A 25,461-nucleotide genomic window follows, 5' to 3' on the forward strand; every position below is an offset into this window, starting at 1 on the left:
TCCCATCACCCCGTATAGGCACAACTGGAAAGAATACAAGCAACAGTCACTGAGTCATCACCAATCCTCATCCTACAGATCCAAAGCTTTATCAGCAAGCTCATTTTTGGAGCAAAATGAAGCTGCATGGTGTATGCCGCTCTTTAGCAGTTATTCTATTTCTTGAATTTAGTAATATTCACAACAAATCCTGTCTCAAGATCTCAACGACAAACTTCTAACAATGAATACTACTTAATCTAGCGTAAACAAGGTTATTTGATGGAATCTCTGCTGGAAATTCAGAGGAATGAGTTGTAGTTAATGTGTTTGTGGAAATTCCGATAAGACATCCGATTTTGTTCAGAACGGAATCGGAATCACAAAATTCAGATTTCGGATCTGGTAAATATCCGATCCGATAAGAGTATCCAACTCTCCCTAAAACATTTTACCCTTGCGCTCTTGGTTCCCGCATCCCCTTAACCCTCTTTTGTTTCTTCCCGAAAATCTCCTCCCGTTACTCGTTCACAACGCTCAGCCGTCTCATTCATTCGCTTCGTTGCTCTCTTCAGTCTCCGGCTTCCAACTTCTCTTAGGTACGTTCTCTGATCTCTTTATCTCGCAGCCTCTCTCTCAGCCCTGCTCTCTCGATCCAACCCCACGTTTGTTTTCTCTTCTTCCATTTTTCGTTGACGTGCATTTCTCTCTCCTCATCTCCTCCGTTCTTCAGTTTCTTTCAAATTTAATATCCGAAATTTTAATTTGAGTACGTTTGCTGTTATTTTTGGTTTCGGATTCGGATAGTTGGGGATCTAGATTATTCGGAGTCAGTATCTTCCATTTTTTATCGTTGTGGGCACTGCTGAAACCCTAGGAAGGACGATCATCAAATTCGGTAGGACCCCAGAATTCTCCCATTGTTACTAGGGATCTATCACCTAAGTGTTAGGTATTTCTTTGCGATGATTTTCTCTTCCGTGGCCAATCTGTTTTACCGATATTCATGTTCTACATTTTAGCTTTGGTTTATTCCGTTTAAGTCTGATTCGATTCGTGATTTTGAGTGCTGATGTTGTATGTCTCGCTGCTACGATTTCAGCACCTGGATTTAATTGTCAAAGTCTCCCATTTTGTGGTCTTCTGTACGTAGAGGAGGTGGTGTAACTCTGTCATTGGTTGGCCGTCGAAACTCGAACTTTCGGTTTTCGATCATTTGTTGTTAAAAATGTCGCGTGAAAATGAAATAGATTCTTTTGACATAAGAGAACTGAAATATTGGTTGGCCGTCACAATATCGCGGTAGCAGCAAAGAAAAAAAGTTATTTATGTTCTTCTAGAATTATACTACATGTTTAGTTTTATTGGATGAATACCCTTTATTATGTTGGACGAGATTGCAGTGAATATACGTTTAACAAAATTTATCAACAAAAAGAAAATGTGTCTACTGCTTTACTTGTCCATTATTTTATTTTAGTTTTTGGCATAGTTACAATATTTGATGTTATAATCAAAAGGCATACACTAGAAAGGTAAACAAATGAAGAGAAGAAAATCAAGCAACTAGGTGTTGTTTCTAAACCTAGGTGATACTTTGCATTTGTTTTCACGTTTGTAAATTTAATGAGAGACCAGGACTTCATGCCTGCTGCTTGTGTGCATAATCTTTCTCACATCTGTAATAGCACCAGTGGCCAAAATATATAGGTGTCTCAACAAGAAGGCAACGCTTTGCATCTGAAGATTCTGTAAAGGCATGTGTTGTGATGATTTTTGTCTCTGTGTTTCCCAGTCAAAGCACTGGCTGTTTCTTTAAAATTGATAGTTTTATTAGTCAGATATAGGGTATAATTGTGGTAGACTGTATCACGTTCATTTTTTTGAACTTGGTAAGGTTTTAATTATGCAAAATAGACTCGTACATAGATCCCACCCTCTTTACCAGGGAACTAATACTGTTTTAGCCTAACAATGAGAGGCTGTTTTGGAAATCATCTCTGCATACTTATTAAGATTGGATCCAGGAGGTAAAGGTGAAACTTGGTAAGGTTTTAATTATGCAAAATAGACTCATACCCAGGGAATTGATACTGTTTTAGTCTAACATTGAGAGGCTGTTTTGGAAGAGTCAACCATCTCCGTATACTTATTAAGATTGGATCCAGGAGGTTAAGGTGAAACTTGGTTATCTTGCAGCTTACCCCCTAGAAAAATGGCAGGTTTAATTTCCTGAACAATCAGTTTAACCTCAACAACAACTATATATTTGTGCCAGTTCACATTAGTAATGGAAAGCCCTAGGCTATGATCAAATCCTGCGAAGCTGACCCATATATATTCTCATGTCATGTCTAGTATTGTGGATTGACTCTTTGACTCGATGGGGAGTGGTTTTTATTATGAAGTCTAAGCTCAAGTCTAATTCAAGGTTCGGGGTGTAATGTGTGTCTAATCAACATACAAAAAAATGTTATGTCTAGTATGATAAGGCTCATATTTGAAATTGGATTTCTGTGCTTGTTACTATTTATTTTCAAAACTGGTGATTTATCTATGTAATACTTCTGAATTTTCATGTTTATTATTGTACTATCCTGTCTTGTTCAGGTAGATGATATCAATAAATAGTTGTAGACCTAAAAGTACAATATTAAGAAACTGATAATTCGCATTATACTGCGGGGTACCATAACTGGAGATTTAGGTAGGTTTAGTTAATGCACTGCAGTTTCTGGATTCAAGCTTTGAGTTGCTTTTCATTTGACTCCGTGCAAATGGACAACTAAGGCTAAAAGATTCGAAGAGAACATATTGGTGAGAAAACAGCTACTATCTCATTGAATGCCATGGTGTTTAGTCAATTCACTTGTTTTGACATTTAATTTTTGAAGCTTTACCTTTCCTCTTCCTAGCTGCACATTAGTACTAGTGCTGCTTTTGACACAATCTTGTGTGCTTTTGCCTCATCCTTAATACTGCAGCTTGAACATCATGTCAACAAAGTACATTATCGGATCATTGCTGGCATCTACTGCCATTGCTTTCTCTTTGGATTATTTGTTTTCTGATAAGAAGTTATTTGGAGGTAAGCCATATTGATTTGAAGTTGGCTATTGCATAGCTGTGATATTAGCAGCCATGAGTAGCTCATGTTTATTTTTGTGTAAAAATCAGGCACCACCCCAAAAACTGTCGCCGATAAAGGATGGTTGGAAGAAACAGAAAAGAAGTTCCAGGCATGGCCCCGTACAGCTGGACCACCAGTTGTGATGAACCCTATCAGTCGCCAGAACTTTATTGTCAAGGCACAATCTGAATCGTGAAGATGTGTCTGGGCACTTGCAGTTTGATCCCATTGATTTACTGATTGTTTTTCAGATGCCTTATTGGCTGGAATTGACGATCCTTGGTTAGAGTGGGAATGAATTTTAAGCTAGTAGAGATGGACGTCTCTCTGCTTTGGCATCTTGGTATTTCTTTTCTTCTGCAGTATTTTAGACCAAAGTTTTGAATAAAAAGTATATTATCGAAGCCAAAATTGGCGATGTGACATCTGGAATTTGAAATATCACAGTTGATGATGAACGCGTGCAATATTTTGTCAAATTAGATACTATATATGCTGCTGTTTTGTGTTTTTCTTGGATATGCTTTCCATCTGAAAACTAGGGGAAGGAAACATGAATCTGTGTAGGCTTTGACCATGTTAGCATTAACTGGGAAAGTTGGGTTCTAATGCAAGTAGGATTCGGTTTGAAAAGCCTACTCTGTGGAGGGTATAAAACAGAGGGTGCTCGGTCATTGGTCTCTAGTGGAGGTTGCAAACTGTGAACTCTTTCGGGCCACACAACGGATGTGTTGGTCGTCCATGCCCAACGCACCAACCCCTACCACATTGTTATTTGTCTTTATTGAAACAGTGTCTCGATCTTGTTTTACAGGGTGGTATGCACCGGTTTGCTAACTGTTCGAGTTCGGTTTGGTTCGACAAATTTTGAACTCAAACCAAATTTGCGTAGAGCTTGAACGAATCGTGGTTCGGTTCCAGGTGCTCTAGCCTCTTTTTACTTTATTTTTTTTCCATAATCTCAGGTATCTTCAAGGGTGAAGGGAAACCTTAACCCTAGTTTTAGTATCGGAGTTTGAGTCAGAGGCGGTGGCGGTGGGACGAACCCTTACCCTAATATCTGATCAAAGTTTTTTTCCTCGACGGTTGGAGGATCCTGGGTAAGAAGAAAAAAGGTTCATGCTTTGGCAGTGTCTTCTTGGTTTTTACTCTTTTAGGAGCTTGCAAAAGCCTCGTAGTAATTTGACATTCTGTTTTTGCTCCAGGCGGGGAAAATTTGGCACCGTCTTTCGACAGCCAGTCGGTTGGTTGTAAGTTTGTTTTCATTTTCCTATTGATTTCATCATTTTTTTTTTACGTTTTTATATTGATTTCGTATGGAAAAACCCTAATAGTTGGCCTAAAGTTTTCATTATTTCCTTTCTTGGTATTTGAAACGGGAGACTTTTCAATTTGCTTTGAGTCTCCAATTTGGTTTGCTTGGGAAGGAAGAAAAATCCGTTGTAATATGTTTTCTGATGTTCATGAATTTGCTTCTTTTTTTTTTCCTCTTATTTTTATGTCGAAATTTTCTGTTGGAAATGAGAAGGCAATTATTAAGTCATCCAAAACATTTTTGTTAAACTTTTTCTCGGTTTAGATGATCTGGTTTTTCATTCCTTGAATTTGAACGATCCGCAAATGGACAAAATAAGCATTGTTTTTTAAATGAATGTTTTTCGTGTTTGATTATTGAATAAACTATACATAATTATGCAGTTTTTATGAATAATTTTATGTAATGTATATATAATTTTATGTATGGTTAATATACAAAAGTTATACCCGATTTTATGTAAAACATATGTATAATTTTATATATAATTTATTTGACATGTATTTTATGCAAAATTTTAAATGTAGGTTGAACTCAAACTCAAGCTCGAACTCAGTTAAAATTATTGTATTCAAGCTCGATTACAATTTTAGGCTCAATGCTAGGCTCGACTCGAGCTCGAGTTCAAAATATTTAAATCAAACCCGACTCGAATATAGGCAGGTTCGAGCTCGGCTCAACTCAATGTCACCCATATACAAACTGCTTAGTGTACTTGTGTTTGGATTTATGACTCCAGGGCTATCTCATTAGGTGGTATTTCTCTGAGGGGACGTTCTCAAAAAATATTCAAAGAATGGAGCACAAAGAAGCCTAAGACAAAATATTAAGTTTTTTGTATAAATTTAATACAACTTAATTCTATACTAAACACATATTGGAAGGTTCCTACTAATCTTACAAGGGTGAGACTGTGAGAGGAAGTGGAGTGGGTCTCTCTTAGAGGTGGTATTCGAGCCGAGCCAAGCTCAAACTTGTATACTTTCAAGTTTGGGTTAATGTGAATACTTCAAACTCAAGCTTAGCCTCAAACCTATGGAATCGAGTTTAAGTCCAATAATTTTAATTGAATTTTAGTCTGAATTAGAGTTCCAACTTAAATTTAAAACTTTAAAATAAAAAAATATGAATATAGAGAATATTGTGATGATCTTGGTACCACTGAATTATTAGTATCTATTGGCAAACAACAACATAAGATGTTGAAGAACCCAAAAGGTTAAACAATCGATCATTTTTGAGTTTTGAGGTAAATACAAACAACTATCAACCAACTAAAGAGAAAATTGAATAGAGTAATTAGAGTAAAGGCCATTTTTATATTAAAAAAAATTATACGCTAACGAGTTGGCCCACGAGCTAACGAGTCAAACTTGAAAAATCTCAAGTTTTACTTGTTCCATACTTATTTCATGTTTGAACTCCAGACTGGTATCTGTTTGGATGTGTTCATATTTTGGCATCAGACTTGCCAGAAGAAAGACCAAAGAGAACAAAGGAACGACGGAGGATAGTGTGACAACACAACTGATCTCTCGATAGGAGAGGGCGCTGCTGAAACCCTAGGAAGGACGAGCACCAAACTCGGCACAACCCCTGAATTCTCCCATTGTTGCTAGGTATCTCTCACATAAGTATCAGGTATTTCTTTGTGATGATTTTCTCTTCCGTGGCCAATCTGTTTTACTGATGTACATGTTCTACATTCCAGCTTTTGCTTATTCCGTTTAAGTCTGATTCGATTCGTTATTTTGAGTGCCGGTGTTGTATATCTCGCTGCTGCGATTTCCGCACCTGGATTTTAATGAAATCCGCCTGAATCCAAAGCTCGATTGAAGTATTTTGAATCCAGTGAATGGATCGAATTAGCCATATTTAGCACAATTAGTGTTAATAGTTATCTCTGCCTTTAGTACGATATAGAGATTGAAATTTCAAATAAACAAAGATTAGACAAAAAGATCAAATGTAAATAACTATTAGAGATTCTTAATCTAAGAACGTGAGGAAAATTATGCCTTTTAAAATACGATTTTACTCTACCCCATGTCATTCTAACTATTAGAATCGATAACACTGTTCCATGAGTCTTGTCTAATGGTTTTTTCCCCTCGATTTTTCAGAAAAAAAATCGTGATAATTTTTGCTCCAGCGACGCACGAGAATGAACATCTTTATTTACATATTAAAAGAGAAAAGGAGAAAGTTGTTGTTAAGATGTCTGGGATTTGCCTTTGTACCTACAGCCATGAAAGATCCGACCATGGAGCACAGAACCGAAGAGGGAGCCGTCGAGCGATCTTGTACAAACAGAACCAGTTTACAGTTTCAACTGTCATCGCGAAGAGCGTAACAAAGTTCGTGAATCATGAGTATCTTCTATTTAAAAGATTCATCCTCAGTCAGCGATTTTCAGTTGTCTGCATCGAAATTCTGCGCTAGAAACTTGGGCTTGTGTTGCATTTGTGTAAAGATTCAAACTCTCACAAAGAATATGCTCAGTTCAGGACCACTATTGCCGTCGGGGTTCATCATATAGAAAGTCTCAGAGTCCTTTGATGCGACTACCCGCTCGAAGTTGGCTCTCATGTAGGTCAATTCCCCGTCGGCCGAATCATCTCCGTCGCTGGGGACGACGCCGGCTCCCATGGAGATGGCATGTAAAAGCTCCATCAAATGAAGCTCCTCGTCGGTGGGTATTCTTTTCGTTCCGTACCCGGACTTCCGGCCGTTGCAGTATATCGTCCAGAGCGGCTCGTCGACGAGTTGGGTCTTGCTACCGTGCTTCTTCTCGCATTCCAGAGCAATTCTCACTAGGCCAGCCCCCATCTCTTGCAGAAGCTTGGTCGTCGGAATAGCGAGCTCGAGGAGGAGAATGGGAAGGCACTTGGGCGACTCCTGAATGGCCAAACTGACCCTTCCCTTGCGATACCCAAAAAGGGTCCCCGTCATACGAACCCCACCATGGATGTGGCCGTCGTGCTTGCTTCCGTTTCCGGTCTGCGGGAGTTTGCAGGACGGACCGATGATCGGGAACGAGCGGAACGCTGTATGGCAGATGCGGAAGAGCCTGAACTTCCCCGTCCCCTTCTTTTTGGAGGACGGGTGGAGGAGCGGCCTTGGTGGTGTAGAAGGCGGTGGCTGGGTGGAGGGGGACGGAGGAGGAAGGCCCTGAACGGGATGAGGAGGAGGAAACATGGGGGTTGAAGCCGGGAACGACAGCGTCGGTGATCGAGCAGGAGTACTGCTGAGAGGTTGCTGAAGCGAGGGACTCAAGGGGGCGATCGCGCTGGTAGGTCTCCGCCGTGTCAGCGATGGTCTGAACCTGCCATGGAGGCGCAGCCTCATGTTGGCGTCCGGAGCCTAAGCTGTGGATGGCCTTTTGAAGTAGAACACGACGTGGGGCGCACGTCCAGAAGAGAAACAAAAAAAGCCCCTGCGGCCTCGAGAGCTCTCGTTGCCAAAATCTCTCAAATTTCTGAATATGTCTGGAATCTGTAAGCAGTTATGTGAGTTAGTGATGAGAGGGGATTGACGAGGTTTTTAGCTGTGGAAGACATATAAGCCACAAGCCAGCGCTTTTACTATACATAGACTCCTTGATTTAGAAGTTTGTTGTGTTTTTTACACTGCTACAACCGAAGAACAAATCAAATTTAAAATGGAAACTGTCATGGAATCTCACTCAGACTCCTTTCCCTTCTCTCTCTCTCTCCCTCTCCCTCGAGGAAAGCAATTGAAGATGTAACCTTGCTGCGCGTGGTTCACGAGTTTGTCTACAACGAGTTCCTATCTCACGTGAAAGAGGGAGACACTGATTAGCCATAAGGGTAATGTCACAATTTCTTCTAGATTTTACAGTAACAACAAACAAGGCTTATACAGTAGCTACTCATAATTCACTTGAGGTGAAAAAAACAATTTGCCTTGTCAAGGTAAGACCGATGAGCAATGGTTGTTTGCTTTCACTTTAATCTAAATCAAATATCTCTTAATAGCCAAAATCCACAAGTCATACACAACAAATCCACAAACCGATCCTAAGTAACTATTCAATGTAAATACCAACGCCAAGGTCTATAATTGACTAGATTTGAAACTTCAAACTTTGTAAAATAGATTGGTTTTATAGATGAGGGAAACAAACAAAACAACTTGACTCGAATATGATTTCACAGTTCAAACACATTAGTCGTGGATTTGAATTTTTGTATTCAAATTTGTTAGACCAAGTTGGATTAAATATTTTTAGGTATGAGTGTAAGGAAACGTGGATTTTAAAAACTACCCGCCAATAAGTCAATTATAAGCAACAACCCCCTTTTTAAATGCCCAAATCAACTTCAAATCGTTCAACAATCACTTGAAGTTTACTTGCTAAAATGAAATAAATGATTTCTAACACAACTCGAGCTATGCATATGAGAGTTTAAAGTAAAAACACAATAAGTATTTCACTATTTCATTTGTGTTTAAATCACAATCTTATCCTTCATATTTGTTTACAAAGTATAGGAGTCCTTTGAAATGGTTGTTTTTGCTTTAGGGGTCCAAAAAGATAAGATTTGGAGGCAAAATCATCTGAATAATTGATTTTTCAACATTTACAAATTGAACCGTTGAGATATAGATATAAAAAGGACATTTTGTTTTTTTATTCAAACATTAACAAAAGTAGAATAAAACTTTTGATAAAATACTTAAAATTTTCCTAACGAGTTGTTAATCACATAAATAGGTTACTTATAGATTGTACTAGTCAATAGTGGCCTATATTGGTTGAATCAAAGTTTATCAATCTCTATAGCTTTTTCATAATGCATCATTGAGTATTTATTCAATCTATCTTCTTTGAACTCTCTTTCTCGCTCAACTCTAATTGAACTTGTCATCTAATCATGTGTGAACGACTTCAAATGGAAACTTTTTTTTGTCTCAACTCGTCTGATTTACTTTGAATCGTTTCTTCTTCATGTTTTCATACGCCTTACTCATCCCATCATCACGGTGTATGACTTTTAAGGAAACTTTTCTCTCCTGATCGTTCAACTTTATTAGAGCAGTTCGTCTTTTTTATCCTCTCCTTCAACTTTTATATGCAATATCTAGTCCATTTGACTTGGACAAACAAACTTTAATTTCTTCATTTTTTCCTTTCTAACCTATTTTTCATGGGTCATCCAATGAATTTTGATCCATTTAGATGATTTACTTTTTCTCGCCTTTTTCATTAGGGCTAGCTTGCTTATTGTGTTGAACTCTCTTGATTTGACAAATAATGTTGCTAGACCATTTAACGATATACTTTATGACATAAGTCGCTTGATTCACTTGTGTATAGGTTGTCCAATCATGTGTTGATTGAATGAGTTATGCTACAAAAAATTCCTCTTGGGGTTTCAGAAGTTGCAAATAAGTTTTAATACACTTCTTCAGTAACATAGTGTGTGTTGTGATTAAAATATCTTCAAGGGGATGTTGAGCCCAAAAAATGTGACAATTAAATGTTTCACTAAGATAGGGATCCGACAAACTCAAATTATCAGCTTTATTCTTTTAAAATACTTCCATATTATTTCATATCGTTATCATTTTGTAAGAGGCAAATTTTTACCTCATCCAATCAAACCAATTTATTTGACTTGATCCAAATTTATAAATGGGTCAAAATAGGGTTTTTTCCCACTTAATCCTATTAATAAATGGGTCATATACAAAAGATTTAAATGGGTTACACAAATGGGTTGAGTACAAGTTTACATTTAGACACGTTTGATAAATGGGTCAGGTTCATGTTAACCCATTTAAATACAAAAAAGACCTAACCCATTCACATTTTTGGTCACACACTTTACTTGTTGGAACATAGAGAACAAGTTGGAGTATTTTTTTAGCAAATATATGAGTGAATTACTAATATTTTTATATTTTAATTTCGGATAATTTCAATCCGGTAAAGGGAGAATTTTTGTTATTACTTATAAATAAAAAATAATTTTTATAATTACAATTAATATTAAAAAGGGAAAAAAAGTATTCAATGAATAGGTCTTAAAATTCTCGGTTCGATTCGGTCCATTTTTGGTCTTGCAATTAGCATTCGATTCGAACGTCGGTTCACGGGGCGCCCGGTTTTGCCATCCCTGGTACCGCCATACATCACGTTAGGGTTTTGGCCGACTGTGTTTTGGCAAAGCGAACTCTAGTGGACACTTGCTCCGTCGCCCTGTAGTGCCCATTCACTGAAGATGACGCAGGTCATCTCAATGGCCGATATCGAAGCTACGGCCGAACGTCTGGAAATCGACCTCTCTCAAGTCGATCTTGACTCTATCCATCTCCCACCTGGTGAAGATTTCGGCATCAGAAGGTAGCCAAGTCGTATCTCTCAACTATCCATCTGCATTTTTTGGTGTTTGTTTTTCCTCAATCTCGGGTTTTACCTTTGCTTCTGCAGTGACGATGACCAGGACTCACTTCAAGGAGATAATATTGAATTTGAAGCTGGATTTGGTAATGTTATCATTGTGGACAATCTCCCTGTAGTTTCACCGGAGAAATTTGAGAAGCTGGAAGGAGTCATACGTAAAATTTATAGTCAGATTGGGGTTATAAAAGAAGATGGGCTCTGGATGCCTGTGAATCCTGAAACTCAGAAAACATTGGGTTATTGCTTCATTGTATACAACACTCCGCAGGTAAGTAGTTTGTTTTATTTTTCTGAGTTCTCGACTTTTTATCGCCGCTGTGATGGGTCACTCCCATCTTTCAGTGTACAAGAAAATTATATTGCTTTTCGTTATTCAATGGGTTTGAATACTTGGTGCAAATATTTTTCACCTGCTTACCTTTGTTGTCGTTTTGCTTGTGCAAATAAGTGCTTTCATTTCCTCAGTTTTTACTGTTCCCATAAGTTTGTGAGGTTGTGGCAATGGATTTGACGGTTTATATTTCAATGATTTACTAAAGTTATGAGTTTTTAGTAGCATCTCTTCGTTGCTCTTATGATGCATAATCTTCTCCTTTCACATGATGGGTATTTGCGTAAAATTTCTAGAATTGCGCTACCAAACCCACTGGATAGGTTCACCTGAATGGTCGTTTTCTTTCAATAATGTAATAGGGAGCGGAACTTGCAAAGGAGAAGACTAATGGGTACAAGCTGGACAAATCACATATATTTGCTGTGAGTATGTTCGATGACTTTGAGAAGTACATGAAAGTTGCTGATCAGTGGGCTCCTGCTGAGATTAAGCCATACACACCTGGGGTATGTAGTGCTCTCTTCACCTTCTCTTTATCAGAATAGCAGCACTGTGAATCTTGAGAAAAAGTACTTTTCATTCATATTTTCTAGGATGTCTTATTCAATTTTTTTGAACCTTTTCTGATTCCAAAATCTTCTTCCAGAAAACTTTACTTGGATGATGTTTTAAATGTAAATCTTGTGGTTGATGTGCTTCTGGGTCTTATGTTGCCATCTACTAGCATCACCCTTGACAAACTAGTTCTGCTGCTAATGGTGTTATAATACCTCTACAATTACACATAGTTATCAATTTTGCCATTGTCACCCGATTAAACAATTGCACCATGTTTCAGGAAAATCTTCAGCACTGGCTAACTGATGAAAAAGCTAGAGACCAGTTTGTCATTCGTGCTGGCAGTGATACAGAAGTTCTCTGGAACGATGCTAGGCACTTGAAGCCTGAGCTTGTTTATCGCCGTACTGTAAGCGAATGTTTATTTTCTTTTCTTTCCTTTGCTAGTGCACTGATGTTTCCTTTCATTTACTTATTCTTTCCTACAGTCCTGCTTCTATGAAGTCATGTTTAACCGGAGATTTTTATATCCCACCACTCAGAGAAGATACAACAGGCTGTTGTGATTACATCCCACCACTCTTTCAGATCTTTATGCCCAAGTTTTATTTTTATGTATTTCTCTATTTGGTGCTTATATCTTCTTCTTGAAGTAAGCTCACGAGGACTTGATTGTTATCGTTGGTTGACAGTACTGGACTGAGAGCTTTGTCCAATGGTCACCTCTTGGAACATATTTGGCTACCGTTCACCGACAGGGTGCAGCTGTCTGGGGAGGTGCTGCAACATTCAATCGCCTTATGCGATATGCTCACCCCCAGGTTATTATCTGCACCCAAGTTTCCTTAATTAATTTGTTTGGTTTTTGTTCATCTCATGTCAATTTTTTTAGTGCAACTACAGATTAAGCTCATCGACTTTTCTCCTGGTGAGAAATATTTGGTAACATATAGCAGCCATGAACCAAGCAACCCCCGTGATACACATGTAAGCAATTGCTATCTGAGTGTTGAAGTGTATCATTAGTTGAGCCACATTAATCCATCACTACTCTAAAAGATATTTTCTTATCTTTCTAGAGGGTTGTTCTGCATATATTTGATGTGAGAACTGGAAAAGTGATGCGAGATTTTAAAGGAAATGCTGATGAATTTGCAATTGGTGGAACTGGTGGTGTTTCTGGAGTGTCATGGCCAGTTTTCAGGTGTGACTGTGCTTGCATTGGAAATGTGTTGCATTGGACTTCTGTAGTTGCAGACCCTGTACTGGATCCTTAGTTGGCAATCTCTGATGTTTTTACTTTGCAGATGGAGTGGCGGAAAGGATGACAAGTACTTCGCAAGGATTGGCAAGAATGTGATCTCTGTTTATGAAACAGAGACTTTTACTCTTATTGACAAAAAGTCTATAAAGGTGGAAAATGTGCTAGACTTCATCTGGTCCCCGACTGACCCCATACTTGCTCTTTTTGTTCCAGAATTAGGTGGTGGAAACCAGCCAGCAAGAGTGAGTTTAAGCATTCATGTTGAACTGGTTTAATTCTTGGAATGAAACTCTCCTCTTTTTGATTCATGAAATTGATTCTTTTTTTTTTCTCAGGTGAGTCTTATACAAATTCCTGGCAAAGAGGAACTAAGGCAGAAAAATCTTTTCAGTGTTAGTGATTGTAAAATGTACTGGCAAAGCAACGGAGATTACCTGGCTGTGAAGGTTGACCGTTATACCAAGACAAAAAAGAGCACATACACTGGCTTTGAGCTCTTCCGGATCAAAGAACGAGATATCCCAATTGAGGTATTGGAGCTTGAGAATAAGAATGATAAAATTGTTGCCTTTGCTTGGGAACCCAAGGGCCATAGATTTGCTGTTATCCATGGAGATAGCCCAAGGCCTGACGTAAGCTTCTACTCAATGAAAACTGCCCATAACACAGGTCGTGTTCAAAAACTCATGACTCTGAAAGGCAAGCAAGCGAATGCTCTTTATTGGTCTCCGGTTGGCCGATTTATTATTCTGGCTGGTTTGAAGGGTTTAAATGGACAGTTAGAGTTCTATAATGTAGACGAGTCGGAAACTATGGCCACTGGTGAACATTTCATGGCAACTGATATTGAGTGGGACCCTACTGGAAGGTAATTATTTGTCCGCGCATCATCGTTTTCTTCTGAATTTAGGAAGTTTGAGGTTTGAAAAAAATTGTCTCATCGAATTTGCAGGTATGTTGCAACCTCTGTTACTTCTGTTCATGAGATGGAAAATGGGTTCTATATTTGGTCCTTCAATGGCAAATTGCTGTACAGAATACCAAGAGATCATTTCTTCCAGGTAAAATGCTCATGAAAAATTATGTTAATTGTGTTATCTTAAACCCCTTTGTGGTGCATGGATATGTCTAAAACATTTCACATTGAAATGAGTTTTATCTATTTAGAATTTCAATTTTTGTTTTATTATTGGAATTTTTGTTAATCATGCGATCTTCCTTCTCTGTCTAAAAAAAATCTTTTACTTTATCATATCTGCAGTTGGTTTGGACTCGTCTTAAAAATTAATTTTATGTTGACCAGTCTTTGAATAGTTTGGGTGTTTATTCTGCTTTTTGATCTGATATTAAACTTAGTTTTACTTCTGTTGATGATTAACAGTTTTTATGGCGTCCAAGACCACCCTCATTCTTGAGTCCTGAGAAGGAGGAAGAAATAGCAAAGAATCTCAAGAAGTACAGTAAGAAGTATGAGGCAGAGGACCAGGATGTTTCGTTACTTCTGAGCGAGCAGGACCGTGAGAAGAGGAAGATGGTCCAGGAAGAATGGGACAGATGGGTGAAGGAATGGAAGAAAGTACACGAGGAAGAGAAGGGTGAGAGAGAGAAGTTGAGGGATGGCGAAGCTAGTGATGAGGAGGAAGAATACGAAGCCAAAGAAGTAGAAGTAGAGGAAATTTTAGATGTCACCGAAGAGGTGGTCTCCTATGAATTTGAGCAGGCAGAGTGAAAAAAAAAAATTCGAATGGCCTTTTTCTTCTTTTTCTTTTGTTTTTTTATTTCTAAGTTCTGTTGTTAGATGTACAATCTGATTCCCAAATTTTGCGGGACTTTTTCCTGGGTACGAAATGAGTTTGTATCTATTTATGTTACCAGCCATCTTATGCCTCTTACAATTATTAGTTTGTTCTGATGTTAGCAGTCCGAATTTTTCCATGCCATTTAAAGGTCAGTGATAATTATTACAAAATTTCATTTTTTCATCTAAACAACTGGACAGGTGTTTTCGTTGGATGTCTCCGACAATCTCTTGCCGAACGACTGTACGCCCACCCAGGGCAACATTTCGTTACAATTGCATTCTTGTGCGTAACTGTCTGCTTCTGCGATCTCGTTCTTCCTCTATTTCTTTCTTGGGCAAATTATGCTTTCGTTCTTCAGTGCAAGATGTGAAGGAGTAACCAGAACAAGGATTCAAATTGTACGAGGGACCATCTCTTGTACTGAATTTGTAAAAGTCCTAATTCCGTTGAAGACTCGAGGCTTTTCTCTATTCACTATCACAGTTACTGGTAGTGAAATAGAAGGAGGATGCAGGGCATTTTTTTGTTATAAGGTCCAACATACATAGGTGTCTTCTGTAGGCATCGTCAAGCTACAAAAAACTAATGTTCGGTTCAGTTCTTGACTGACTTTTTGGATGAAGGGAGAACGAACAACCAGGAGATTGAAGAACAATGACACAGATTATGTACATGACTTCGTAAAGTCCTAATTCTGTTGCAGCTGGGGAATCAAGCAAGTATCAGAACTGGGTTGGAGCCGGGGACAATCTACCTTCCCAATTTGTCAATCCACTGACTCTGCGTGCTACTCAACCTATTACTACCGTATGGCATTGCATGACCTATTGAACGATTATAAGGTGAGTTTGAGAGATTAGTAGCAACCCATGTATGAATTTCACTTCTCTTTTTCTTTTCCTATTCTTATCCATTATTATTAATAGTAGTTATAATATATTTCCTTTTCTTGGGTATTTTTTCTGGCAGTTAAATGATCTTACTTGACTGTAAGGATCATTCTTGTTGGCAGAAAGTTTCCACGATATATTTTCATCAATTTTGTAGGAAGAGGGATACAAGAAGATCCGTTAGCTGTTAATGGAATCTTTACCACTCGGATTGGTGGTGAAACTTTCTTGAAGCTGGACTGACCTGCTTTCATTGCCAGTGGCATTATTGATAAGCATGCTTGATCAGGATATAGAACAATAGAGACACCTAGCTTTGATTTTCAACAGAAACTTGGCACTATGAGACTGGTTTCTTCTTTTGGAGCTGTTTATTATTTTTCTGTTTCTTACTTTTGTCAGCAGGTGTAAAAACCTGTCCTGATGTTTCATTAGCGTGGGAAGAATCACGGTCAGTCTCGGCTTATGTACTGCTTATGATGGGGAGGTTTCTCTACAGAAAATTTCCCCATCCTTGATAGTTGTCAGTAGACTCTTTACTCTTTCATGTCAATTGAGTTATATGCAAGGCTTCTTTGTTGAGAGGAGGAAGAACCTGATTTGTGCCTGCTGGACTCAGAGTTTCAAGACTAGGTGCTTAGCCTCATATTATACCAAGAGAGTGGTAGAGCCTCTTTTTCCGTTAGTTCTGGAAAAATTGAATTATCTGATCCAAAACAAGGTTGATCTGATTTGGAATTTCAAGGTAGGGCTTAGGAATCTTTCAAGCACATTTATAACCGTGCAAGATGTTCTTGAGGATGCAGAGTACAGAAGCATGGAGGATAGGGTGATAAGAAACTGGCTCGCAAAGCTGAAGGATTTGGCGTACAAAGTGGACAATGTTTTAGACAACCGGGTATGGATCCTTTAGGTCTCTTTCTTGTGTCAACAACGTGAGATTGGATGCACTTGCAGGTGAGAGGTCTGATTTCCATTTGTGACAAGGAGATCTGAAAAGGGCGCTTGATGGTGAAGAAATGATACCCAACGTGAGATTGGATGCAATTGCAGGTGAGAGTGGAAGATCAAGAAATGAAGAGTGCCAGATTGAAACTATCGTGACTGAACCACTTCTTTCACACAATTTTTGTTTCTTTCACACTCCATTTATTCTCTTTCAGTTTTTTACAGTGGTTTTCGTCTGTAACGTGCACAAATTTTACAAAAATCTAGAGCTACTTGAGAGCTAACATGAGTTGCATTTAATGAATTATAGAGTTTCAACGCTTACATTAAAAAATCACCACGTTTTTCCGGACGTAGAAACCAGCCCTCGTTATTCATCACTGGTCGTTCCTTTCTAATTCGATTAAAACAAGATAGCTTCAATCACCCAGAAAGAGAAATCTGAGAAAAAGCCACGTTTCAGACTTCCAGCCCATCCTCACATGATCTCCCAACCAAACCACCGACACCCTCTTTCCATGTCATCAATTCGACCCAGAATGAAAACGAAAGCTGCTGCAACATCCAACTTTTATTTTCCTAGCATCAATCCTCAGTTCTCCTATTTACAGTGTTACTCCCATTCAAGACTCGTACTTTGTTCTTTACGTCTTTAAGTCAGAAGCGAATCAGCGTTTTTAGTAATTTTATGTCAATCAAGGCGAATTGCGTAATCTGCAGGATGGATTAGCATGTTGGCAGTCTGGCAGAATCTTGTGTCTTTATCTCTATATGCTGCAAACTGCTAAAGTCCTGAACCCATCTTCCATTCTTGGGATTTCCCAAAATATGGAGGTGATGCAGAGGAGTTGCAGAAGTGTTGTGTTCTTCCTTGTCTGTGGTTGTCTTGTTTTGAGTGTTGCAGGGGCTGGAGCGTACAAGAACTACACGGTTGGAGATGATTTGGGGTGGTTCGACAAGCTCAGAAAGCCTGATGTGGATTATCAGAAGTGGTCAGCTGGAAAAAACTTCAGCTTGGGAGATTATCTCAGTAAGTCCATGTCGATTTTTTTAATTCGTTCTCTCCGTGATAATTCACAGACAGTGCCGAGTGGCTCAACATTGCTAAAGATGATAGTTTGTGGCTTCCAGATATTCACAGACAGTTGAAATAGATCACTTCTATTTGTCCTTCACAATCTCCAACGCCTCGAATGAAAATAACCAGATAAAAATTGCTGGAAGTTTGCTCTGTGGAGACCTTCCAATTCCACGAAAATGGATTAAAGAAAAAAAAGGGGCTTCGTGAAGAGAATCCCCTTAAATGTTTTGATTGTTAAGCAGTTTCTCATGATTTTTGGGTTTTGTTCTGTAAATTTATTTTCTACATTAACAGATACTGAAATTTCCAGGATTAAGAGAAGATCTAGTACCTTCTCTTTTGAATCTGTTCCGTTCACCGCAAGAAAAAAACTCAGCTAACTAGCTCTTCACTTTTTCCAATTGCCATTCTCTCCTCTCCGCAGTTTTCAACACAGATACGAACCATTCGGTGATCCAGACGTATAACATCACCACATACAGGCAATGTGACCATGAAGACGCCGAAGAGGACGACACCATCGATTGGTCAGGCGGAGTACCGTCTTCCACGGCCGAGCCAGTGTCCGTTGCCGTTCCGCTGCTGAAAATTGGAACCACTTACTTCTTCTCCGGCAACTACGATGGCGAGCAGTGCAAAAACGGCCAGCATTTTAAGATTAATGTGGTCCATGGTCAGGGACTTCCCAACAGTCTGAAAACCCCGACGCCTGATTCACCGGCACCGACAAGCTCTGACGACGACGTCTCAACACCGGATACTGCAATTCCCTCGAATTTCAATCGCCCAGTACAGAGCGGCGAGGATGATAATGACAATGATGGTGTTAAAGCGAAATCAGGGGCTACTATCCACTTGCCAAGGTTTTTGAGGCCTGGGATTGGTAGATTAGGCCTAGTATCGATTTCTCTCGGATTAGTTTGGGTACTCGGATGATTTGATTCAGTTGAAAATTCTTACTTTCGAGAGTTTGATTACTGTGCCTGTAGCTCTGTATTATTCGTTAGACATTTGATCTCTTTGCTATGAAAGAACAAAATAAGAGATGAGCCTGAGTATACTGAATTTGTAATATCTATTATGAGAATTACTGAATAAATTGCACACAATATTATGTTCTTTGATCAACAACCTTTCGGCTTTCTGACGGTGGAATTGCCATTCACAGTGCTTTGACAATCTTATTATGAGTTCGTTCACGTTAATGCTTATGCTTTCCCGAATTTGAGAGACACCAAGAAGCCGAATCAACCTGCAGTGATCAGATGCTACAGAAGTATCCATGTGAGTGCACCAGAAACATAATCTGAAGTAATACGACCCTAACACATGCCACAGGTCAAGAGGTCTATCTGGTGTTGAGTTTAGTTTTGTAACATGGAACGTGTGAATAGATTTCATTCCTATGAACTAGTACGAGTTGCTCTCACTTTGTACCAACAAGTTGATCCAGAATCATCAATGTATAAACCCGTCTAACAATTCGGATGAATTAAACCCATCGAGTATTTTGACCACAGGATCTATACTAGGTAACAGCTACAGAGGATACACTTTCGGCGATGAAGTCCCAGCAGCTGTGTAAAAAAGAAACAGAAAGAAAGCTCTCTGTATGTGTAGATTGTTTGGACAAACAAAACCGTGGAAGATTGTCATTTCTTCCTTTTACTTCAGAGATTGAATTCACCAAAATCGTAATCTCACCGTTAGACAAGCAGGACAGCATTTATACAGCCATCATTCTCTGGATTGTTTGTAACTTGAGCATACTTCCCTGCAATTCATCAAATAATCAGGTCAGAGACCTTAAGACTAAAGTTGCCGCGTCCCCTGAGCTAGAAAGAGTTAGCGTCTCTTACCCCACACCACCTTTCCTGCTGGTGTGACAAGACCAAGTTCACTAACATTCACCTGACCAACAAGACAATAATTAATTTCAAGAGCAAAATTTTGAGGGTAAATTAATTGCTAAAAGAAACACATATCACTCACCTCTATTATTGTTCCCTTCGTTACTACACCTAGAGAAGTGTACATTGGGCCATTAGGGTTCTTCTTTATACCAATCATATCTAGATTGAAAGTGCATTTCAATTCTGGGTGTGTAACATGCGCTTTGTTGAACCGCAATCCTGATGGACGAATGAAACGCTCATATTTAGGTGGCTTCCTTGTGAATCCCGGTCCCACAAATGTAACTTTGGTCACCATTCTTTTCCACTGCTTAGCTGGATAGAGAAATCACAACCCAAATACAGTCATTTCTAGCCAAGTTTCAAGGAGATGGAATGTTTAAAAAAAATGTCTAAAACCAAACTTGAAAATAACAAACAAGAGGCATGGCTCCAGGGACCTACTTTTCCTTTTACCAGAGCGGATGACTCGAAACATCTCATCTTCGGCCACAGGTCTCACCTAGAAAAAGAAGGGGAGCATTTGTTGTTATCCAGGCAGTAATATACAAAAGATGAAGAAGGAGACAATTTTCGGTCACCCTAGACAAAATCATAGGCATTCACCAAGTACAACATGGATGCAGACAGCCCAACTTATCATAGAAAACTTTCAATCAGATCAATGTAATTGGAGTTGCTGGTAGTACAACAAACTTCTTTTATGTTTCATACAATCAGGAAGTTTACCATGAGAATAATGAAAATACAATAGGTGAGGTCCAAACAGCTCTTGCTGCAGAGAAATAGAAGTTGAATTGAAGGAAAGAGTTTTGCTCCTAAAGATGTTTTTGTTAAACACCTTTTGCAAGTAGCACCTATGGAGTGGACACTAGTGGCGTGTGAAAGTAAAAGAAAGTCCGACAATTGTATTTAAAATGGAAAACTAAAAAAGACAAAAAAAAAATCACCTTGGGCAAAGGAACATCCCATTTACCAGCTTTTTCTTTCCTCTTTTGCTTGATAGTGTTGCTCAGGACCTACAGAAATAAAATTTAAGAATAACAGTGGCCTTTCTGAAAGACATCATCGCAAGAACAACAAAATAAATTGATATCATCACATGAAACACCGGGACCATTTCAATTGCTAGCACATTACCTTTGCACGTGTAGTTGTTTCACGATCTAAAAGGTAGGCAGGAATAGCTCCTTCCTGAGCATTATCATCCACCTTCCGTCTTGATGATGACTCCTCATGCATAGCAAGGCTGTTCATACAATCAACAACAAAAACTGACATTAACACTTAAGCCAGATAGCAATAGGTGATCTGTTTCCAACTTCTTTATATCTTCAGAACCAAAAAAGTCCTCACTTATTTTATTTCAAAAATAACACAAACACACACAAGCCTAAGGGCACTAGCCGTTAGTGAGCTTTTCTGCCCTATTGCATACAATGGCTCTCCACCTGATAGAAAGACTATTGGGAAGCAACTACCTTAGAACTAGTGCTTACACACCCTACAAGACTTGTACACTAGCTAGATATCCTGGGGCCTTGAGCAAGGGCATTTATCACTGAGCTACCCAACAAAGATTTGAAGAAAAATGAAAAATCTATTGCATTTTTACATAATTCCTACTTCAACTAACTAGATATTTGCATCAAGAATAGCTCCTTTGCATAATCCACCCATAGTATAGACACTACAATATTCCACTCCAAACTTGAATATCATCTTAAAAATACCCAAAAAACAAAAAAGAGATTAGTTCTTTTAACCTCTACCGCTAAGAAAATTTGAAAAATTTATACAAGAATAAGTCCTGTAAAAAATTACTTTGTCAAAAGAAAATAACACCCAAAAAAGGAAATTTTTATGCACTCACGTTTTCTTCATTAGAGCCTTTTCTGCATAGCGTTTCTTTGCAAACATCTTCCCCTTGATTCCAAGAGCCTACATCACAAAAAAAATCAAAATATCAAATCACACATACACCTTGGACCCAATTTAACATGATATTAAAGCGAGTACTCGTATATGGGCCTCCACCCAAATTATCCACGTGCCTACACGTGAGGGGGGTATTAAATAATAATCCCACATGGATTAGTGAGTACAAAGATCTTGAGTTTATTAGTTGGGAAAGTGGTTTCTAAAATGGCTAATCATTTTGAGATAGGCCTTGGACCCAATTTAACACAGTCACCCAAATAAAAACTTTTTTAAGATCAAGAAAAGCTATAATGTTATTTTCTTGACTCCAATTTTACCTTCTGAGCAAAAGCTGATCGCTTGTGAACTTCACGTGCTTCCTTCTTGCGCTTGCGCTCAAAGTGATCGTGACGGTAGCCATGTCTCTTCCGATGGAGGTCAATATAATCACCTTGTGGCTGCATATAAACAGTAAAGAGAAAGTAGTTGAGAGAAACGTTGCTGAAGAAGAACATACAAATTTTCGTTGATGATACAAATAGGAACAACATTTCATTGGAAAGAATCCAAATAAAAAACAGGATGAAAAACAAACCATATTGACGAAGCGTGAGCCTTTCTACGAAAGACTAAGGAAGCTTTTTACTCTAAACACTCTGCTAAGAAGTCTTATGCTTCAGTGATGCTCAAATAAGTATGTCACCCTTCACGATAACAGTCCAAAACCGTGTCAATTACTTAAAATGAAGATTCAAACGCAATCAATCCTAGGCATGAAAAGATTACAGAAAACTAATGACGAAGTAAATAAACAACTAGTAAAGAAATAAGAAGATATTTGACGGGGGAAATGGTTGCTCAGGAAAATTAGTATAAATAAGGGAACAAGGAAGAGCAGATAGAAACAGGAACAACAGCCGCACGAGATCCAGGTTTAATGGTTTAGGGAGAGCAGGGGCGAGAGACTGACCTCTTGTGGCGGCGACGACGGCTTTTCGTGTTTTTGTGGAACTGCGGGAATAGATAGGGTTGGAGACTTCGGAAATGAGAAAACCGTAGAAACTATTGTGTTTTTCCGATAAGAAATAATGGGATGTTAGTCAAATTCAAGTTCACGTCCAATATTAAGGGGGGGTTAGTGCACAATACTCGGACATGATCTTTATGCGCATTATACAGTTCATGTCCTGGTATCGTTAGGGGGGGTTAGTGCACATGACTCAGGACATGATCTTCATACGCATTACGCAGGTCATGTCCTGATGTCGTTAGGGAGCGCCCAAATTCATGTCATGTACATAAATATACATGAATCAAGAGTTCATGTCTCAAGAGTAACGGGCGGAAAGTGCTTTCCATCCGATTTTGAGAATCATCTACATGACTCTTGCGTGGGGCTGTCTCTCGGGGCTCTCTCTGCCGCACACCCTCTCTGCCATTGCATTCCCGCAGCCCTCTCTCTTTCTCTGCTCCCTCTCTCGTCTCCTTTCCCGTAACCCTCTCTCATTCCCGCAGCCCTCTCTCGTCTCCGTTCCCGCAGCCCTCTCTCATTCCTGCAGCCCTCTCTCGTCTTCGTTCCCGCAGCCCTCTCTCATCTCCGCAACCCTCTCTCGTCTCCATTCTCGCAGCCCTCTCTCATTCTCTGCTCCCTCTCTCATTCTCGCAGAGCACGGGAGGTCGAGCATTTGCAGAGCTTCTCGGCCTCCCTCTCTTCTCTCTCTCGGCGTACCGTCGGAGCGCCGCCTCTATCGGCATTGCCCTCCGCCGTCACCGGCCGTTGCCTTTGCCTAGCCGTCCCCGTCGCCATCGCCCCGCTGGCTCGCTGCTGAGGAAGACGAAGATGTTTAATTTTTCCTAAGTTAGGAAAAATTAAACTATCTTCATAAAAATTATTAATTTATAATTTTTATTTATAAAATAATTATTTTTATTTTACAATTACTATATTAAAATAGTGATTTAATAGTTATAATTAAAATATTGTTAAAATAAATATTTGATAAATTATTTTGGCATAATTATCCGATTGTTATAGTTAATTAAACCAATGGTTTTAAATTTTGTGATAATATATTATTAATTAATAATACATAAAATATATTATGTACAAATATATAGTGTGTTAAAGTTATGATTAGATCAATTTTTTCTCTTAAATTATTCATTTTTAAGTTAAAATATATCATATGTTATTAATAAATTAATAACTTAATATATTACTTTTGTTTTCTTATTTATAATGTTATTTATTTATTATTTGTAATTAATCATATACGTATTTCATTGGCTCATGTAATTACCATATTAATGTACAATAAAATATCTAATTCAATTAATAAATATATTAGTATATTTAATTATACATTCAATAACTTATTCGTGTAGTAATAATGGTTGTTTTACCTAATTTGGGGTTTAAGGATTATGTTGTAATTAAGTGCACTGTAAAGGTTTAGAAATTCTCTTGTTTTTTATGTTTTTCTCATGTTGGGGCACTAACACTGGAAACTGTTTTCCAGTGCACATGAAGTCGTCAACACTAACACAAATTCTTACCTGATCTTCATGTACATGACATGACATGATCTTCATGTTGGACATGACTTGATCTTCAAGAATCCACTTTGGGGCACTAACCCCCCCTTAAGGGGCGCCCAAATTCATGTCATGTACATAAATATACATGAATCAGGAGTTCATATCCCAAGAGTAAATGGCGGAAAGCGCTTTTCACCCGATTTTGAGAATCATCTACATGACTCTCACGCGGGGCTGTCTTTCGGGGCTCTCTCAGCCGCACACCTCTCTGCCATTGCGTTCCCGCAGCCCTCTCTCATTCTCTGCTCCCTCTCTTGTCTCCGTTGCCGCAACCCTCTCTCGTCTCCGTTCCTGCAGCCCTCGCTCATTCCCGTAACCCTCTCTCATTCTCTGCTCCCTCTCTCATTCCCGCAGAGCACGGGAGGTTAAGCTCTGTTGCAGAGCTTCTAGACCTCCCTATCTTCTCCCTCTCGGCGTACCTCAGAGTGCCACCTCTGTCGGCATTGCCCGCCGCCTCTGTCGGAGGAAGACGAAGATGTTTAATTTTTCCTAAGTTAGGAAAAATTAAACTATCTTCATAAAAAATCATTAATTTATAAATTTTATTTATAAAATAATTATTTTTATTTTACAATTACTATATTAAAATAGTGATTTAATATTCATAATTAAAATATTATTAAAATAAATATTTGATAAATTATTTTGGCATAATTATCTGAACGCTATAGTTAATTAAACCAATGGTTTTAAATTTTGTGATAATATATTATTAATTAATAATACATAAAATATATTATATACAAATATATTGTGTGTTAAAGTTATGATTAGATCAATTTTCTCTCTTAAAATATTCATTTTTAGGTTAAAGTATATCATATGTTATTAATAAATTAATAACTTAACGTATTACTTTCGTTTTTTTATTTATAACGTTATTTATTTATTATTTGTAATTAATCATATACGTATTTCATTGGCTCATGTAATTACCATATTAATGCATAATAAAATATCTAATTCAATTAATAAATATATTAATATATTTAATTATACATTAAATAACTTATTCGTGTAGTAATAATGGTTGTTTTACCTAATTTGGGGTTTAAGGATTATGTTGTAATTAAGTGCACTGTAAAGGTTTAGAGATTCTCTTGTTTTTTATGTTTTTCTCATGTTGGGGCACTAACACTGGAAACTGTTTTCTAGTGCACATGAAGTCGTCAACACTAACACCAAGTGCGAAGATAATCTTCATGTACATGATTGATATGATCTTCATGTTGGACATGAACTTGATCTTCAATAATCCATTTGGGGCACTAACCCCCCCTAATGACATTAGGACATGAA

General features: G+C 38.4%; 5 protein-coding genes across 6 annotated transcripts; 3 read left to right on the forward strand and 2 right to left on the reverse strand.

Annotated features, from left to right (window-relative positions):
* The first annotated feature begins 435 nt into the window (after positions 1-435).
* Positions 436-3,578, forward strand: LOC137956417 (uncharacterized). Of its 2 annotated transcripts, none has more exons than XM_068803905.1 (3): positions 436-578; positions 2,964-3,067; positions 3,157-3,578. In XM_068803905.1, the coding sequence occupies exons 2-3, from the start codon at positions 2,974-2,976 to the stop codon at positions 3,303-3,305; spliced, it is 243 nt and encodes an 80-aa protein (XP_068660006.1). In that variant the 5' UTR covers positions 436-578; positions 2,964-2,973; the 3' UTR covers positions 3,306-3,578. The 2 variants fall into 2 exon arrangements, with proteins under 2 accessions (XP_068660006.1, XP_068660007.1); XM_068803906.1 differs by lacking the exon at positions 436-578 and adding an exon at positions 787-877.
* A 3,287-nt stretch (positions 3,579-6,865) lies between these two features.
* Positions 6,866-7,772, reverse strand: LOC137955175 (protein MIZU-KUSSEI 1-like). The gene has a single exon (XM_068802046.1). The coding sequence runs from the start codon at positions 7,770-7,772 to the stop codon at positions 6,900-6,902; it is 873 nt and encodes a 290-aa protein (XP_068658147.1). The 3' UTR covers positions 6,866-6,899.
* Positions 7,773-10,614: 2,842 nt separating this feature from the next.
* Positions 10,615-14,922, forward strand: LOC137956038 (eukaryotic translation initiation factor 3 subunit B-like). Its single transcript, XM_068803337.1, has 11 exons — positions 10,615-10,794; positions 10,882-11,122; positions 11,548-11,694; positions 12,027-12,155; positions 12,439-12,567; positions 12,650-12,733; positions 12,826-12,950; positions 13,054-13,252; positions 13,346-13,878; positions 13,963-14,071; positions 14,392-14,922. Exons 1-11 carry the CDS (start codon positions 10,673-10,675, stop codon positions 14,737-14,739), a joined length of 2,166 nt encoding a protein of 721 aa, XP_068659438.1. The 5' UTR covers positions 10,615-10,672; the 3' UTR covers positions 14,740-14,922.
* Positions 14,923-17,269: 2,347 nt separating this feature from the next.
* LOC137956632 (early nodulin-like protein 18) lies at positions 17,270-18,846 on the forward strand. Its single transcript, XM_068804195.1, has 2 exons — positions 17,270-17,680; positions 18,156-18,846. The coding sequence occupies exons 1-2, from the start codon at positions 17,422-17,424 to the stop codon at positions 18,665-18,667; spliced, it is 771 nt and encodes a 256-aa protein (XP_068660296.1). The 5' UTR covers positions 17,270-17,421; the 3' UTR covers positions 18,668-18,846.
* Positions 18,847-19,175: 329 nt separating this feature from the next.
* On the reverse strand, positions 19,176-22,642 carry LOC137956138 (uncharacterized). The gene is made up of 10 exons (XM_068803491.1): positions 22,535-22,642; positions 22,160-22,268; positions 21,903-22,022; positions 21,518-21,585; positions 20,785-20,893; positions 20,595-20,663; positions 20,089-20,146; positions 19,724-19,959; positions 19,591-19,642; positions 19,176-19,505 (listed from the first exon to the last, which is right to left on the reverse strand). Exons 2-10 carry the CDS (start codon positions 22,160-22,162, stop codon positions 19,438-19,440), a joined length of 783 nt encoding a protein of 260 aa, XP_068659592.1. The 5' UTR covers positions 22,163-22,268; positions 22,535-22,642; the 3' UTR covers positions 19,176-19,437.
* Between the last annotated feature and the right edge of the window lie 2,819 nt (positions 22,643-25,461).

Source organism: Aristolochia californica, unplaced genomic scaffold (genome assembly GCF_029961685.1).
Source record: "Aristolochia californica isolate CCGP_79_NKW_82.1479 unplaced genomic scaffold, dmAriCali1.0.hap1 SCAF_2, whole genome shotgun sequence".
In the NCBI taxonomy this organism is placed as follows: Eukaryota; Viridiplantae; Streptophyta; class Magnoliopsida; order Piperales; family Aristolochiaceae; genus Aristolochia; species Aristolochia californica.

What these genes read in the sequence shown, in the direction of transcription:
- LOC137956417 (XM_068803905.1), top strand. Translation starts at nt 2,974, where the DNA reads ATGTCAACAAAGTACATTATCGGATCATTGCTGGCATCTACTGCCATT. An exon ending in TGATAAGAAGTTATTTGGAG is followed by an intron (nt 3,068 to 3,156) that starts GTAAGCCATATT and finishes TGTAAAAATCAG; the next exon opens with GCACCACCCCAAAAACTGTC.
- LOC137955175 (XM_068802046.1), bottom strand. Translation starts at nt 7,772, where the DNA reads ATGAGGCTGCGCCTCCATGGCAGGTTCAGACCATCGCTGACACGGCGG.
- LOC137956038 (XM_068803337.1), top strand. Translation starts at nt 10,673, where the DNA reads ATGACGCAGGTCATCTCAATGGCCGATATCGAAGCTACGGCCGAACGT. An exon ending in TGCGATATGCTCACCCCCAG is followed by an intron (nt 12,568 to 12,649) that starts GTTATTATCTGC and finishes GTGCAACTACAG; the next exon opens with ATTAAGCTCATCGACTTTTC. An exon ending in GAGTGGGACCCTACTGGAAG is followed by an intron (nt 13,879 to 13,962) that starts GTAATTATTTGT and finishes TCGAATTTGCAG; the next exon opens with GTATGTTGCAACCTCTGTTA.
- LOC137956632 (XM_068804195.1), top strand. Translation starts at nt 17,422, where the DNA reads ATGCTGCAAACTGCTAAAGTCCTGAACCCATCTTCCATTCTTGGGATT. An exon ending in CAGCTTGGGAGATTATCTCA is followed by an intron (nt 17,681 to 18,155) that starts GTAAGTCCATGT and finishes TCCTCTCCGCAG; the next exon opens with TTTTCAACACAGATACGAAC.
- LOC137956138 (XM_068803491.1), bottom strand. An exon ending in GATCAGCTTTTGCTCAGAAG is followed by an intron (nt 21,586 to 21,902) that starts GTAAAATTGGAG and finishes TTTGTGATGTAG; the next exon opens with GCTCTTGGAATCAAGGGGAA. An exon ending in CCGCTCTGGTAAAAGGAAAA is followed by an intron (nt 19,960 to 20,088) that starts GTAGGTCCCTGG and finishes TTCTCTATCCAG; the next exon opens with CTAAGCAGTGGAAAAGAATG.